Source organism: Balaenoptera acutorostrata, chromosome 1, assembly GCF_949987535.1.
Source record: "Balaenoptera acutorostrata chromosome 1, mBalAcu1.1, whole genome shotgun sequence".
Classification (NCBI taxonomy): Eukaryota; Metazoa; Chordata; class Mammalia; order Artiodactyla; family Balaenopteridae; genus Balaenoptera; species Balaenoptera acutorostrata.
The window spans coordinates 193,820,181-193,835,538 of NC_080064.1; the positions used below are offsets into that span (position 1 = coordinate 193,820,181).

Genomic DNA, 15,358 nt, shown 5'->3' on the forward strand with positions numbered 1-15,358 from the left:
GTCCTTGGTGTGATACTTGAAAGCCTCAGTAGAAGATGCACAGTATTTTAAATGACTCTATTTTATAATAAGGTCTTTTCAATGTTTTAAGAATTAAATATGCTTTATACTAAATGTTGCTGTCCTATAACATACTGTGGCCTACCGTGAATGGTACAATAACTCTTCAGCGTACATACTGTATTTTCTACAAAGGCTCAGAACAGAAAATAGAAAATCGTTTTCCAATAGCATTACATATAGCATGAAAATGAGTTTTTAAAACAGTGTTGACAATCCTAATTTAAATCAAATAGGTCATGATGATATTTCTTTAACAAGATTAGAATGGAGAGTAAGCTTCTATATCAAATTTTAAGAGTTACTCATTGCAATGTGTATCACGTTTATACGAGAGAGACCATGCTCTAGCGCTTGGGGAGTAAGTCTGAGAATCAACTTCTATGAACTAAAGCTCTAGACATACTATTAACAGCACAGTTTCTGTGGCTTTATCCTCTTATCTAACACAGGGGTACAAGTATATTGACCTGTCTCAGAGTATATTATTTTTTACAGTCTAATAAGTTAAAATTACTTAAAAACAGTTAAGCAATACAGGTCAAAATTTGTTTTCCTAGTAATGAATATTCTAATGCATGTAACTTTTTCAGATGTCAATTCTAACCTGCTTTCTTCTATAAGAGTTAGTTTATAATTGTTTTAACTTAATATTCACATAAAGACAGATTTCCTGTATCTCATTATAACTCTAATTAGCTTAATTTTCCCACAAATGAGGTATCCTATTTATTTTTGAAATAGTAACAATTTCCAAATTACTTTTTAAAATGTTAATGATGATAAAAATTTAAATGAGCACTAATACCTTAGAAATACAACATTTTAAATTCTTATGTAACTGAAACTAAAGTTGTGTATATATTTGCAATGGAGGGGGTCTCAATAATGCATTTTCTTAAATTAAAATGAACCCATTTGAGATTTCAAGTGTTATGTTTAATACAACTGGCTCTTTCTGCCCCCACTTAAAAACATACCACAATAACACTAACTGCAATCGATACTGTTACATAGCCCTAAAATTTACTTTTTTATTTCAAAACACTCAAACTACATATGTTTGAAGGTACCTATATTTGGCATAGCCACTAAAAAAAATAAAAATCACAATGTATTCACAGAAAAAACTACAAAAGTATATTTTAATGGATCGACTGCTTTTAAAAGTTATTCCATGTAATAATCAATATCGTTAAAATCACTCCCAATAAAATGTTTTTTTTCTTTTAATGATCCAGATCTAAAGTGAAATGATGAAATCGAAAAACAACTGTTCTTGTCAGAAGACAGGAAGAGAGTTTTTTCCCCTTCCCTTAAGGAAAACAAAGGATTCCTGAAAGCTTTGGCCTGATTTATTTTTCCAATTTTAAATACCTTAAGAGTAGCGGAACTGCTACTGGCATGGTAGTATTTCTAACAGTCAATAAATCTAAAATATTATGTGTGAATATTGGAATGAAGCCATTAAGAAGATTACAGCATGCAACACAGCAGAGGGTCCACAGGAAAAAAGAACTAGTAATTCAGGACAACTGTGACCACTGACCTTGGAACAGCCAAGACCACTGGTCAAGCTGACACGATAATAAAGTGCACATGCACAGAAAGTCATCTAGCCTGTAAGCATAATTTTAATGTTTTGGTGAATGATTTTAAAATGCCCCCATTTAAATATCAGTTAATTTATTAAATTATCAAACAATACCAACTGTAATATTTTTCAGGCTTCAAGTATATTTTATTAATTCAAGTCACAAAAAAATTCAGTATGATCATTTGTGATTTTTAACACGTCTCATTTAAAACATTTACAATTATAGCAAGTATGATGTGATACTTTATCGTATTTCCTACTATAAGAGATAGCTTTGGAAAACTGATGAAAAAGCTAAATTTATTAGAGCTGGGTTAAACAAACAATCACCTGAGACATTTTTAGAAAATGACTCTAACTTTAAAACATCCCATACTTTCAGTAGATAGTCCTAGCTCCACCTCAGAACTATTTCAGTTTATTCATACTTCAAATTTGTCTAAGTCTGCGATCCTTAATTCCGAGCATATATTTAGTTATATTTACATTACCTTGCAGAATTCCCTTTTATGAATATTTTTTACTATTTCAGTTATGTTAACTGTTGCTTATAAATAAACAATGAGATGGTCCCTCTTGTCATTTTATATATTTAGGCTTTTACATTTCATGAATATTGTTTAACTTCCTCACATATTTAAATAAATGTTTCAATATCAAACTAATTCTACTAGGAAAGTAGAGGTTCCCAATTTAAAAAGAATCACTCATCAAAAAATTACTATTAAAGATTGTTTTTCTCAAAGAAATAATCAGCTATCACTGGAGCTGACTATAAAAATTTTAATATAACACAAAAACGCTGATTTCTTTTTCTTTTTTCTTTTTCTTATCCTTCCTCATTTTTAAAAAAATAAACAATCCTTTCTTCTTAGGGAATTAATAGTAGGAACTACATGCACATAAGGAAAACATTCTTAAAAGTTGGGACTTTATTTTCATAATTACGTCCCTATCCAGTGAAGAATACTTTGATGGATTTCTAAATGAACAACTCTAATCCCTTCTAGCAGCTTCTGCAAAATCTTTATAATGAGGCAATCGAGTTATAATGAGCTAAAAAGATAATATAATTCTTCGCTGGCCTGGGTTTGGGTTTGTTCATACATAGCATAAATTTTACTACAGTTAGATAAAGTAGTTCGATTTAATTTGCTTCAAGGTCAGCAAGTATTTTAGGTTATTTATGGGCATAAATAATCTGATTTTGACTTTAAAGTCACATTTCCCCTATCACTAGCCATAAAAGCAATCAAGGCTAGTATTACTGTATTTTCTGAGTTTGAGATTTTTTTTATTCCTTTTTTTTTTCAAGCTCTCTAATAGTGATTTCAAAGTACTTAAAGTATTACAGAAAAAAAATATATTTTGAAGGTATTTTTATTCCCAAATTTTAATATGTCTGAATAAACAATGGATTTTTTTAAAAAGGGGAGTTATTTTAACTTAGAACTATGTTATAAAGATATTTTAAAATAGCCATTAGAATATATACAGAAACAGTACAATCTGCATTTTTACCCTGTTCTAAGGAATATGAAGGCCAGAAAATTTACTTTGGAGACTATTTAACACAAAATACAGAATATATCCTATTATAAGCTGCAGACCCACACATGCACACACACACAAACCTCTGCAAGATCAAAGACCAGAAGAGAGCTGGCACTTAATTTATCAGCCTTTACAGACAAAAGACAGTTTTCGTCATTTCAAAAGGATCAGATGTCTTTTATGACAAACTGGGTTTGCAGTTTAATTTACAAATAGAATTCTAAGTAAGCAGTCTTTGCTCTGCCAGAGCAAATGACAAACAGTGTAGGTTTTCATTCTTGCAGCCCTCAGCAGGATAGAAAGGATTAAAATAAAACTGAAATAATTTAGAGAAAACAAATAAATGTTTCAGAAAGTTGAGGGAGATCAAAGCCAGAATTTTCTGACCCCAACTGTACAAGCATTTCTTATTATATTGACCAGTGCCATCAGATCATTAATTAAAAGGAAAAGCGCTGGCAGGTGGCAGGGAAGCAAAAGCCGATAATTGGCCCCCTTCTTCTTCTTGCCTTCAAAAACTCTCTCATTCTTTTGCAAGACATGCCACTAGGCAGACAGAAATGCCTACTTTGTAATATAATGATTAAGATGAGATGAAGAGACTTATGTTTAAAGAAACTCTGCCTAATGAATGCATCTAGCTTTTTAATTACGATCCTACTTTTACAATAAGGAATATGATATTGCATCTGACATCCCCTCAACTGCCAAAAGGTAAAAATACGAAAGACAGACTCTACATTGACTCCTCTCACACCACATGCTCATATTCAGCCCTTTTATTTCAGGCAGAAAAATGGGAAAGTAACTCTTGGTGATTCAAGGGTCCAGGAGAAAACATACAAATGTTTGTTCACCACAAAATATCCTCCAGACTTACCACGTCACTCGGTAGGCTGCTCAAGTCATTAAATGGTGATTCTAAAGTGTTTGTGTCAACATTTAACATAACCACATCCTCCAATGATTTATTTTTCACTCTCTGTTTAAAAAACACAATTATAAACAAACATCTTAGTATATTTTCCTTCCAAAGCTATAATGAGCTTAGATATGTAGAGAAAATTATCTTAATGCATTATCCTTAGGAAAAGAAAAAAGGAAAATTCTACATCATAAAAGAATATAAACAATTTTGCCTTATGAGAAAGTCTGTCTAAACCATTCAAAAAGAAAGAGTAAAAATGCTTAAAATAGCATGTTTACTCATCTAAATATATTAATAGTTTGGAGACACTGAATGTAATTTAACTACCAAAGAGATACTACAACAAATACAAAATAGGCATGGCTATATTAAACTGTAAAAATTTATATCCTTTAAATTTTACCAATTGAATTTCAATCCTATGATACAGGAACGTGTGGTCAGTTCTATAGCTATTTTTAGCATAAATCATACTGTGGGGTTAACACAAAACAATAAATATGACTACTAAGTAGTAAAGTAAGTTTTAAATTAATATTTTCTCTATATCTCCATATAAATTTGGTATAAGTTGATGATGACAAGGGAAAGTTGAGTACGAAAAAATGACAGAGAGCAGTAATATGGAATTTATTGTTAGTAATGTTTATCCCATGAATTTAATATAAAGGATCAAATTTAATAGCCTATCAGATTAACTATTTGACTTGTCATATTTGTTTGAAAGCTTAGTCAAATGGTCAAATTATCTCAATATATGCACAAATGATAGTAAATTAGAATTTATTAAATTTTTATCCTTAAAGAAAGAAAATATTTATAGTTTATTTTTCCTATTTAAACTAATATGTCTACTTAAACACATCATATAATTCTGTTAGTCTTATCTAGATGATAGCAAATAATATTATTTCCTAATGAAAATAAGTAAGGTGTGCATTAATTGAATATATCCATCAACCCAGAATTCCATAACTGCATAGGTCAACTAGCAATTGGTCAATTAATTTCAGTGCAGTAGTTTTAAAAGTGACATTCTAGAATAATAGCCATTTTTTCAGATTATTTAAATACCTTAAATATTAAATTGGCCAGGCCAATTTTTTAAGTTAGCCAAGACTGGAATTTCTGTGATCCACTTAGGATTTCAAATCTCTGCGTATCAGGTAGAATGTTAAATTTGCTAGGACAATGGTAGTCTAGGGTAGGGAATTTTTATGTGTTATGATAGCCACAATGTCTATGTGGAATATGCATTCTCAAGGGGGCATGTGATTCTAAAACTCTATCCTGTAAAAGACATTATAATTATTCTAAAGTAAGACTCAGAAAATGGCCATTTCTAAGAAAGTAACTTATAACGTGATACTACTGCCAAAACATTTATAAATAAACTCATTTCCTTTCCATGTGCATACATATATGTAAAAAAGGTTTACATATATAAATATGTGGTTATCTACAAATCAACTATAGCATAACTACAAAAATAACCTATGAGCAAAAACTATATTTATATTAATGGCATTTGTATGTAAAAAGTATACCATAATTTTGATTTCCATCTTCAATTCTAAATTGCCCTTTTAACAGAAAATGTAAAGATAATCCAGAAACCTGATGTATTTTTCAGGGAACGAAATGAGTTCATCTAAATAGCCTAGAGTAATGGTTATGTGACCCCAAAATGTTTGTAATGATGCTAACACTAAACTCTGAATAGCTGAGTCACTTTGCTGTGCACCTGAAACTATCACAACATTGTTAATCGGTTATACTCCAATATAAAATTAAAAGTTTAAAAAAAAAAATCTCTGAATAAAGGAAATTAGCATTAGCATGAAATGTATACCTTTTTCAAAGTTTCTCTTAGTTTTAAGAAGTCTGATAATAGCTGAATATTAAAATTTGTTAACGGGAACACTCATTAGGAATGGAAAATGTATTCATTTCAATAACAGACTGAGCCTCCCTTAAACGAGAACAATTCTACATAAGCAAAAAAGGGGGGAGAAGATAGCATGTAATTTAAATCTTTTTTTAAAAAATTCATATTACTGTATTTTCTCTGTTATTTCCCTCCAAATCAGGCTTTAGCCATTTTTTTCTAAACAGGAGTGGAAAGTCATACGGCATATAAAGTGGCACCCTTTTCTCTGCCCCATATTTTTACGTCTCATAAAATTCATCAACTTGTTTGGATGGGGAGAGAGTAAGAAAATGTGAAAAAACAATGTGCTTTTTCTTCAAAAATAAGGAAATAATATTAGCACATAGACAAAGTCTTATTGGGAACAACAGCAGATGCTGAACCGGCGAGACTCCCGGCAACCTCCACACGCCATCCTCCTTCCAGGTGATGCCAGCACACCTGCACGCTCTGCACGCGGAGCGAGGAAGGGACGCGGTGGAAGCAGCCACACGATACTGTGAAACTGGGTCAGTGCTTTACCTAGAATCCTTTGTGTATTAAAGCAAATAATAGAACCCTCACATTTGTAGCCTGTACTGATTTTATTCCCAATCACTTACAGGCCTTAGTTTGCTTTGACTTCATCCCTAAAGTCTAGTTTTCAGGGAGAACAAAATGCCCTTGTCCTTTATTTTAGAAGCAAATTTACATTGTAAAAGGAGATTTCTAGTCATCTTTTACTTATGATCACATAAAAATAATTTTAAAAAAAGATTTAGGAAGACATTAATTTCATGTCTTTGAACAATTATGTTTAAAAGTCTTTGTAAAACTGATAAAAAGTGTTGAAACTGTCTTGACTGAGAGAGAAGAGAATATTTTGATTTTTCCTCCACAAAAAATCAGTTGTATTTGCAGCCAAACAAAATGTGAAAAATTATTCAGTTCTGTCTCACATATAAAATATGTAAATATATATTTATATTTTAATTATAATACCATTTATATAAAATAAAAAAGCACAAAAGATCAGAATTTTAGTGAAAATAATCTGTGTAATAATGTCATCATAAAAATGGAAACGTAGGATCTGTATCACCTGGTAAAAGATTAAGAAGAAAGTTACTAAATGGTACCCAACTGGTTTAAAGACATTCTTAAAGTTCCTATTATAGTTTCTCATTCACTATTAAACCAAATAAAACTGACTATTAAGACAGTTTGATAAGTCCAGAGTATAAAAGGTGCAGAGATTTCAGCCGATCTAATCATGGCTTTACACAGTCTCATTTAATAAGAGCCAATTTAAAGTTAGAAAGGACTGCTTCTCCAAGACAATACTCTAAGGACTAAAAAATTCTTAAATTTGCTCCTTTAAAAAAGGACTGATTTTCTCTACAGGTGTACAATAAACATGTGATAAATTGAATTGAATATTTAAAGCATGTACTCCTTTCTACAATATTTTGGAAAAGCTGAATCATTTGTTTTAAAAGTTGGTCTAGAATCATTATGTAAAAATAGTAACAACATCAACAGGTACAATCAACCACTTTAAATATTTTTCATCTGTATAAACAAATGTATTATGAAAACTACATATTCTATTAGGTATATTACATAAGAAGAGATACGTGCACTAACATCAAAATCAAATTTGATGACTTTTTTTGAAACCATACCAACCAACCATGGTTAGATTTTGCAAAAAGTCAAACTACTGATGAATAAAATGCCAGTCATATATTCCACACTCTAATAACAGATTAAATACCTATTTATTCATGTTTTATCTTATACAATTTGTCATTTCACTGCAAGTACCTTGGGCTGTAAGAAGCTGTTCTCTAAAAATTGACAAAATATAGAGTCATAATGTTATCCAACCCAGACTTCAAAATTAAAAAGGAATTAAACCTACTAAAAATTCATTAAAATGTACTCTTTATTAATGGTTAAAGCACGACTCTCTCCACAAAGGATGCTCAGGAATTTTAAAATAATCACCAGGCTCTTCCTCGATCAGCGAAGTGAGGACTGATGGTGTATACAATGACAACAGCTAATCAGAAAACCAAGTCTAACTCATGAAAGTTGCTTATTAGAAACTGGGTTAAAGTACAATATGCACAACCAGCAAGAAAAGAAATACATTTGAACAAATTATCTGGCATTATGATGCCGTGCAACTGACCCAAGTCTTTTGTTTACTTTTGTAGAAGCTAATCTTATAAGAAGTCCTCTCTGGAAATCTCCCTGATTTCAAGTTCAAGGTATTTAAAGTTCAAGGTTTTTCACTACAGTGATAACAAGTGACAAAAGTCATTTTCGAATGACAGTGCAAAAAAAAAAAAAAACAAAAAAAAAACACTACATTTTAAGTCCCAACAGGACTGAAGTTGAAGTCTTACAAAGCTATATTCTAATTTAAAAGTTCATGATTAGTGTATTAAAACACATTTTGAAAAACCCTGATACACTGAATTATAGTGAAGTTTGCAAAATAAAAACACTTTCCCTTTATGACTCATAATTACATAAATTCTCACTTTCAAAACACAGAAATATTTCTTCTGAAAGAGAAATAGATATAATAGATCTCAAGTTCCATAAAGTGGTTCATCAAAGACTAAGGTTTTTAGTATTTAAAACTTACCATATGACTTCAACCAAATAGAACCTACTTTCAATGGGTCTCATACCACTGAAGATGGTCATTTTGCATACTAATTAAAATAAAATTATTTTAACACTACCTTTTTGAAAATGATCATGTAAGTATACTCTAAATATGCAACTAGTCACTTCTTTGTACTATTCAACTGATATTCTTTCAAAACACAACTGTTTTAAATTAATTCATAAAAATAATAGTTATCACCGTCTCATGTCTGAAAGATACTCACCTCTATGAGGCTGGAGTGTATTCCGATCAGGTATGGCATTGGGGCACTAAATTAAAAATATATATGTACGTGTTGATATAGTTCATTAAAACTGAAACAATAATATAAGTAATTCAGAATGCTTTAAAAAATAAATTTATTAAATGCGTAGTTCCAACATAGTACATCATAGATATTTAAAATTATTCAGTATAGAAAACTCAAATAAAATCTTAGAGGTCATTAATATATTCAAATTAAGGTTGATTTATATAAAATCACAAAATCATTTATAATTAAAAGTTGTAATGTTTAAAAAACAAGAATATTAGGGTCTAGGCCGTAGTCTGAGATGAATCTTTTCTGTATACTTCCCATCAAATATATCCTAAATAATCATCAAATTTATTCACATTTCTTTGTACAATTTTTTTATTCAGTTAGATTCTTATATGATTTTCTTAATATATATTCATTGTTTCACACCTACTATTTAGTCACTCAAATTTTTGAGTCAGTCACAATATATTTACTGAGACCTACTATGTGCCAGGCACGGTTTGGGAACTAGAGGTGCAAAGATAAATAATTTCCTCCCCCACTGCTACCATTCTATTTCTGTGCTATCTTTCCACTCATGTATCTTGTCTATTATTTAAACTCTGTACGTTCTTATTTATCCCACTTTTCATTGTAATAATAATATAATTTTAATAAATTTTAAAATATTCAAGTAAGTTTAAGAATGCTATTGATTAATTCAACACAGTATGTGGAGCATACTCAGGTGCCAGTACCTGGCATAGGGGTTAGGGTACAATAATAAACAATACAGACAGAATATATTCCCTTCTAGAGCTTATACTCTGGCAGAGAATACAGACATTAAATAATTTTTTGTAATATACAAAATCAGACTTACTAGCAATTTCAAAAATATTTCTCATGAAATATAGGGCAGAAATTATTCAACTTGACATTTCAAAATTAAAAGATTATTTAACAAGAAAACATGAAAACGAACAACGTCTACAAATGTGATAGAAGATATGCAAATAAATAGCTATTTTAAAAATAAAACATTTTTGGCATTTCTTTTGTATACATCTTTGTGTTATATTTAATGCAAACCTTTTCTGTTAATGAAAACAGATAATCTTCTTTTTCAAGGGATTTGCATAATTTTCCAAACATCCCTGTCATTATTAGAACAGAGCTGTGCAAACTCCTGCATGTCCACTTTGCTACTGAGAACCAGTAACAGTTAAAAGAGGCACCTTGGTAGATCCACAGTTTTCAAAGTAACCTTAAACAGCTCCTACTTTATTTAAGGATGGCTAGCCACTAACTCCTATATCCAGAATTCACAAAAAATAAAAACGGTTCAAGTTCTTATTCCAATCCTTATTAGCCTGTTCCTTAAGTCATATTGTACTAGATTCTAATTCCCAGTTGTCTTTGTCTTCTATAGCTTTGTTCCTTCCTATTTTTTTTTTAATTTTTATGCAGCACACCATCTGGAATTGATCTGATATCCTGGATATTTCATTTGACTGAAAGTTGAGGACTATTTATAGGCCTTGATATCCCTAAGACCTAACAGATTTTCTGCCTTCAAAAGGAAACAGAAGGAATAAATGTGGACTGTTCCACTTTTGCTTAAATAAAAGAAGGCTAGTTGCTTCCCCAGTTCAAGTTCTCATCTCTGGAATTCCTTCTGCGATTCCACAGACGATATAAAATATGTGCCACTAACTACTCTGGGCTCCCATGACTGGGTTCCAGCAACTTTCACAAAACAGCGTGGGCAACTCCCAAGATCTTAAATATGTCAAGCCTTCTCCACACCCAAAATAGTACAAATTTATTAAAGTTACTGTGCAATTTTCCAATTCGCCCCAGGCTAGGTTATCCGACCAACAAGATTCATAATATAGAAAGATTCATAATATCTCAAACCTCAAAGCATGTTTTAATACAATGAGTGTTAATCAAAACCCTTAAGACTTCTAAAATTAATTATTACATCCATTGTACATATGTTGAAGGTACACTGAATGGATCAGATTTCAAAAAATCAGAGCCAAAAAGTCATAACTACCAACTGAAGTCCTACGAAATACATCTAAGATAACACTTTTAAAACTTCATGAAAGCTAGTTATCTCTTGAAACATAAACAATAAATTTACAGAAATTGTTAAACTAGAATAAAAACCCAATAAAGAATTCCTATGCAGAACTTAATAATAAAGTAACCCAAAACTTTTTCTGTGGGATCACTGGGTATCTCTACGTGTTTTTACCTCACTAATGTCTACAAAACCTAAAATATAAACATGTTAGACTGCAAACATTATTAACTAGAGCATACTTTCCTAAAATAAATGTGATGTTTTTTCAGAATATAGATTTAACTGAATAGTTATTTCATTGTCATGAAAATTGGATTGTATACATCCTAATATTAAGTCAGCCAAGTCTCATGAAAAGTAATTTTGCTACCTTAGCTGAAATCTCCTAATGAGACAGAGTGTTAATAAGTCAGAAAGAGATCCTTGGCAACACAGATGTTTTATCAGCTATGTGCAAAACTATCCTAGATCTTTCTGTCAATGGAATTATTTTACAAAGATAAGATACAGAAGGCTCTATTATGACTGCTGCTTCTTTTTGGTAGCAACTAATCTTTGCTGAAAAATAATTACTATGTAATAGCTTTTTTTCTTTTTAGGTCTTCTCATGGAGGCCACCCATGGGGTAGACTGTAACAGCAGTCTATTAACTTAGGGTAGTCTAAACAACATAATTTTCCATTTATGTTTTTAAAACACTATTCTCTTAGGAGCTAAATCTTCTCCTTTCATAGAATGAAGAATCAGATAGATAGCCTAAATAAAAAGGTGACTCAACCATTCTCAAACAAATAAACGATTATACTTCTACTGGTACTGGAATCATACTACCTCCGAGGTGTTTAAGGGCTCAGAAGGTTAAGAGTGTCTGGCAACATCACTTTAGACTTGCTATATTAAAGTACTTTCTCTTTGTTGTTTTGTTTTGTTTTGCTTTGTTTTTTCAGTATCAATACCTAACATGAGATCCATCCTCTTAGCAAATTTTTAGGTCTACAATAGAGTATTGGTTAAGTAAAGGCACAATGTTATACAGATCTCTAAAACTTAATCATCTTGAATAACTCAAACTTTATACCTGTTAAATAGAAACTCCCCATTTTCCCCTTATACTGGTAGATTAAGGGGAAAACAAAGATAGCGTCACTTCTTCCCAGTAGCCTTCCCTACCCTAGCAGACAGGTGGGCCCTTCCTCCTAGGTGTTCTGCTCAGCATTCTTTTATATGCCTCAGACCTAAACCCTATAGCCACACAGTATTCCTCTGTGCTCATCATGTGCGCGTGTGTACATGTGCACAAACGTGGGAATTTCTTCCTATCTGGGGATCCAAGGGGCCGAAGCTACGTCTTATTCATTACATTACATACTCGCGGCCTGGCAAACACATGTTTACTAAATGTCTGGTGTACAAATGGATGAATGAATGAGCCGACAAATTAGCAAGCCTTCGTCAGCCGACCAAGATGCGCTATTCATCCACGGTCACAAGATGGCATCATGGCCCTCCAAGTCTATGCCACACCAGAGACACACTTCCAGAAGCCAGGACTGCCTCAGGATTGGGAAAGTCCAATCACCTTGAAGAGTTGGCAAAATACACATCTACCCCTATCACATCTTCCTGGTGCTATTTTTGGAGTGGAATATAAAATTTTCTTTACTCAAAAACCATGAGATTGAAGGGATAATCTCTAATATTTTTCTCCCTTTTGCATATACGATCATTTGCAAAGATGTAAAGGGAAGAAAACCACTTTCCCTAGGAAACAGTTTAGTCCATGGAATTTTCTGACAATGAAAGAGAGCTGGAGTCATAGACAGCTATTTTGGGGGGGAAAAAAAGTATATGATACTACCCACTTCCTATGTTAGAAGCTGAGCCTATCATTGTGACCTTAAGGTTCAGGAACTCTCAGATAACTCCTTGTCTGACTATCACTGCTCTACTCTCTGGGCCAGGGAAGTGCCTGGCATGGCAGCTGTTAGAACTTGTCCTAAAGGGGCTATTTCAGAGGTTAGAAACTAGTAAGACTGAAATATGAAACAAGCTTCCTTCATCACAGTGGAAGTAGCAGAAAAAGGACTTGATGGCAGGGTTAGAAAGTATCAGGAAGACATATCTGGAAAGAGGTAGCAATAGTTTCTAAATAACAATATTTTAGAAAGTCCTAAGTGTGTATCATTACAGAGAACTGAACTTAAAAGGGATGTTAGGGCTTCCCTGGTGGCGCAGTGGCTGAGAATCTGCCTGCCAATGCAGGGGACACGGGTTCGAGCCCTGGTCTGGGAAGATCCCACATGCCACGGAGCAACTGGGCCCGTGAGCCACAACTGCTGAGCCTGCGCGTCTGGAGCCTGTGCCCCGCAGCGGGAGGGGCCGCAATGGTGAGAGGCCCGCGCACCGCGATGAAGAGCGGCCCCCGCACCGCGATGAGGAGTGGCCCCCACTTGCCGCAACTAGAGAAAGCCCTCACACGAAAACTAAGAGACCCAACACAGTCATAAATAAATAAATAAAATAAATAAATAAAGTATTAAAAAAAAAACTATAAAAAAAAAAAAGGGATGTTACCTCCTAAGATTTCAGAACATTTTTTATAGAAAAATTTAAATGGCACTAATATTACATATGATAAAATATAATTCTAAACCTCACAATTAGAAGTGTTGGTTCTTGAACCACTACTTTAATAGAGATTTTTAAAAATCATACACCAATATATTTTCAAATACTTTTGTCAACATTATTTAAAATAAGTTTTAATTACTGAGTACTATGTGGAAAGATCTACTATGCATGTCGACATGAAAGAATTGAGGTTCCTGCTTTCAAGGATGCCACTCTATTCTAGGTATACTGGTCAGAGAAGAACACTCTAAAGTGAATACCAAGAGAGCTATTTCTAGATCCAGCTTTACTCTCAGATTCATGTGTGTGGTGCTTCACAGTGTAATTAAACCACACACCTACAGTCTCCTGCCCCACTGTTTCTCCCTCCCAGCACCCAAAGGGCAGAATGGCAGTGGGAGGTCACTGGAAACCTGCTGCCCAGCATTATCAATACGATTACCCTGCTGTGGAAACACACAATTCACTGGTATAATCAATATGTGACCAAAGATATGTACTGTCATTAAAAATCATTTGTCCTGAAGAGGGCTAGTCTTGAAAACTTCAATGTTATGAACTTAGATCATTTTAACCCTTAAACACTTTAAGTGATCTGCTTTTCATGAAATCAGAAAGTTAAATAAATAACTACTTTGATTCTAAAAGAGCTTTGTTTTTTAATAACATGAGTTGTGATATAACCGAACACATTATGGTCCAAATCATTTCCTTCTTTCTGTGTGTGTGTGTGTGTGCATATGTGCGCACACACATGCATGGTTTAGAGTAAAAATCTCATCTGGTTTCTTAAGAACTGAGCTACGCCTGCAGAAGGTGATTACCCTACAGCCCCGAGGAAGATCCCAAGGCCGCTGTTTGGGAGTCTAATTCTTCCCTAACCTCCAGGAGAAGGGGACAGTCGAATTCAGACTGGGTGAGGTCACTGGCAGTTGTCTGCAATGCCAAGAAACTTTCCAGAATTGCTCCCGACACTCGTCAACATTGCTTTTCACAGTGGCTCAAGGCTGAGGCTTCGACTTAACCAGGAACTCAGGGAACCCCTGCGTCAGAGGCAACCCCTCTGCTGGTCTCTGGTACTGGATGTGCTACTGAGGGAAGAGGCGTGCGGGAAAGCGTGTCCTGAGGCGGAGGTAACGAGCGTGTGCTCCAACAGAGGCAACCTGGTGTCTGAAAGACGCTGCAGACAAATGCTGGCATCTGGGGTGTGGTGCTCTCACTGACACTGCAACTTCTGTAAGATGCTCCTAACCACAGCGAAGACTGGATCGGCTCCTATTTATGCATTCAATTATCTAGATGATTATCGAGGAAACTCACAAAATCTAAAGAACTTTACGTTTGCCAGGTATAAATTTTTGCTACCTTTGGAGAGAACTACTCTTCCCTTCATATAACCACCTTTTAATACTTGTTACTAATCTCCCCGTCACGTTTCAGAGATCTCATTCACAGATATAGACCCATGTACTCCAAGCTTACTTAATCTGCACATGAATCGACCTTTGTAACCCTAAAACCTGGACTAGCAGGAGCCCGGCAGAGCCAGCTTACCAGCAGTAGTCCAGCAGATGAGGAGGGAGCACCGGGATGTAGATGTGCTGCCAGTACATCGGGTAGAGCAGGGCGACCGATCCATGGAGACAGGCGGTTAGCT

General features: G+C 33.6%; 1 protein-coding gene across 4 annotated transcripts in view; it reads right to left on the reverse strand.

The window, feature by feature from the left end:
- The window catches only part of DENND1B (DENN domain containing 1B), a 258,142-nt gene that overhangs the window by 96,733 nt on the left and 146,051 nt on the right, over positions 1 to 15,358 (reverse strand). For 3 of the 4 annotated variants that reach the window (XM_057549265.1, XM_057549259.1, XM_007167271.2), the window contains 3 exons: positions 15,256 to 15,356; positions 8,958 to 9,003; positions 4,092 to 4,193 (listed from right to left, as the gene is read on the reverse strand). In XM_057549265.1, the coding sequence (XP_057405248.1) occupies positions 4,092 to 4,193; positions 8,958 to 9,003; positions 15,256 to 15,356 (249 nt within the window). The remainder of the gene's footprint in view (positions 1 to 4,091; positions 4,194 to 8,957; positions 9,004 to 15,255; positions 15,357 to 15,358) is intronic. The other variant, XM_057549273.1, reaches the window with a different exon arrangement.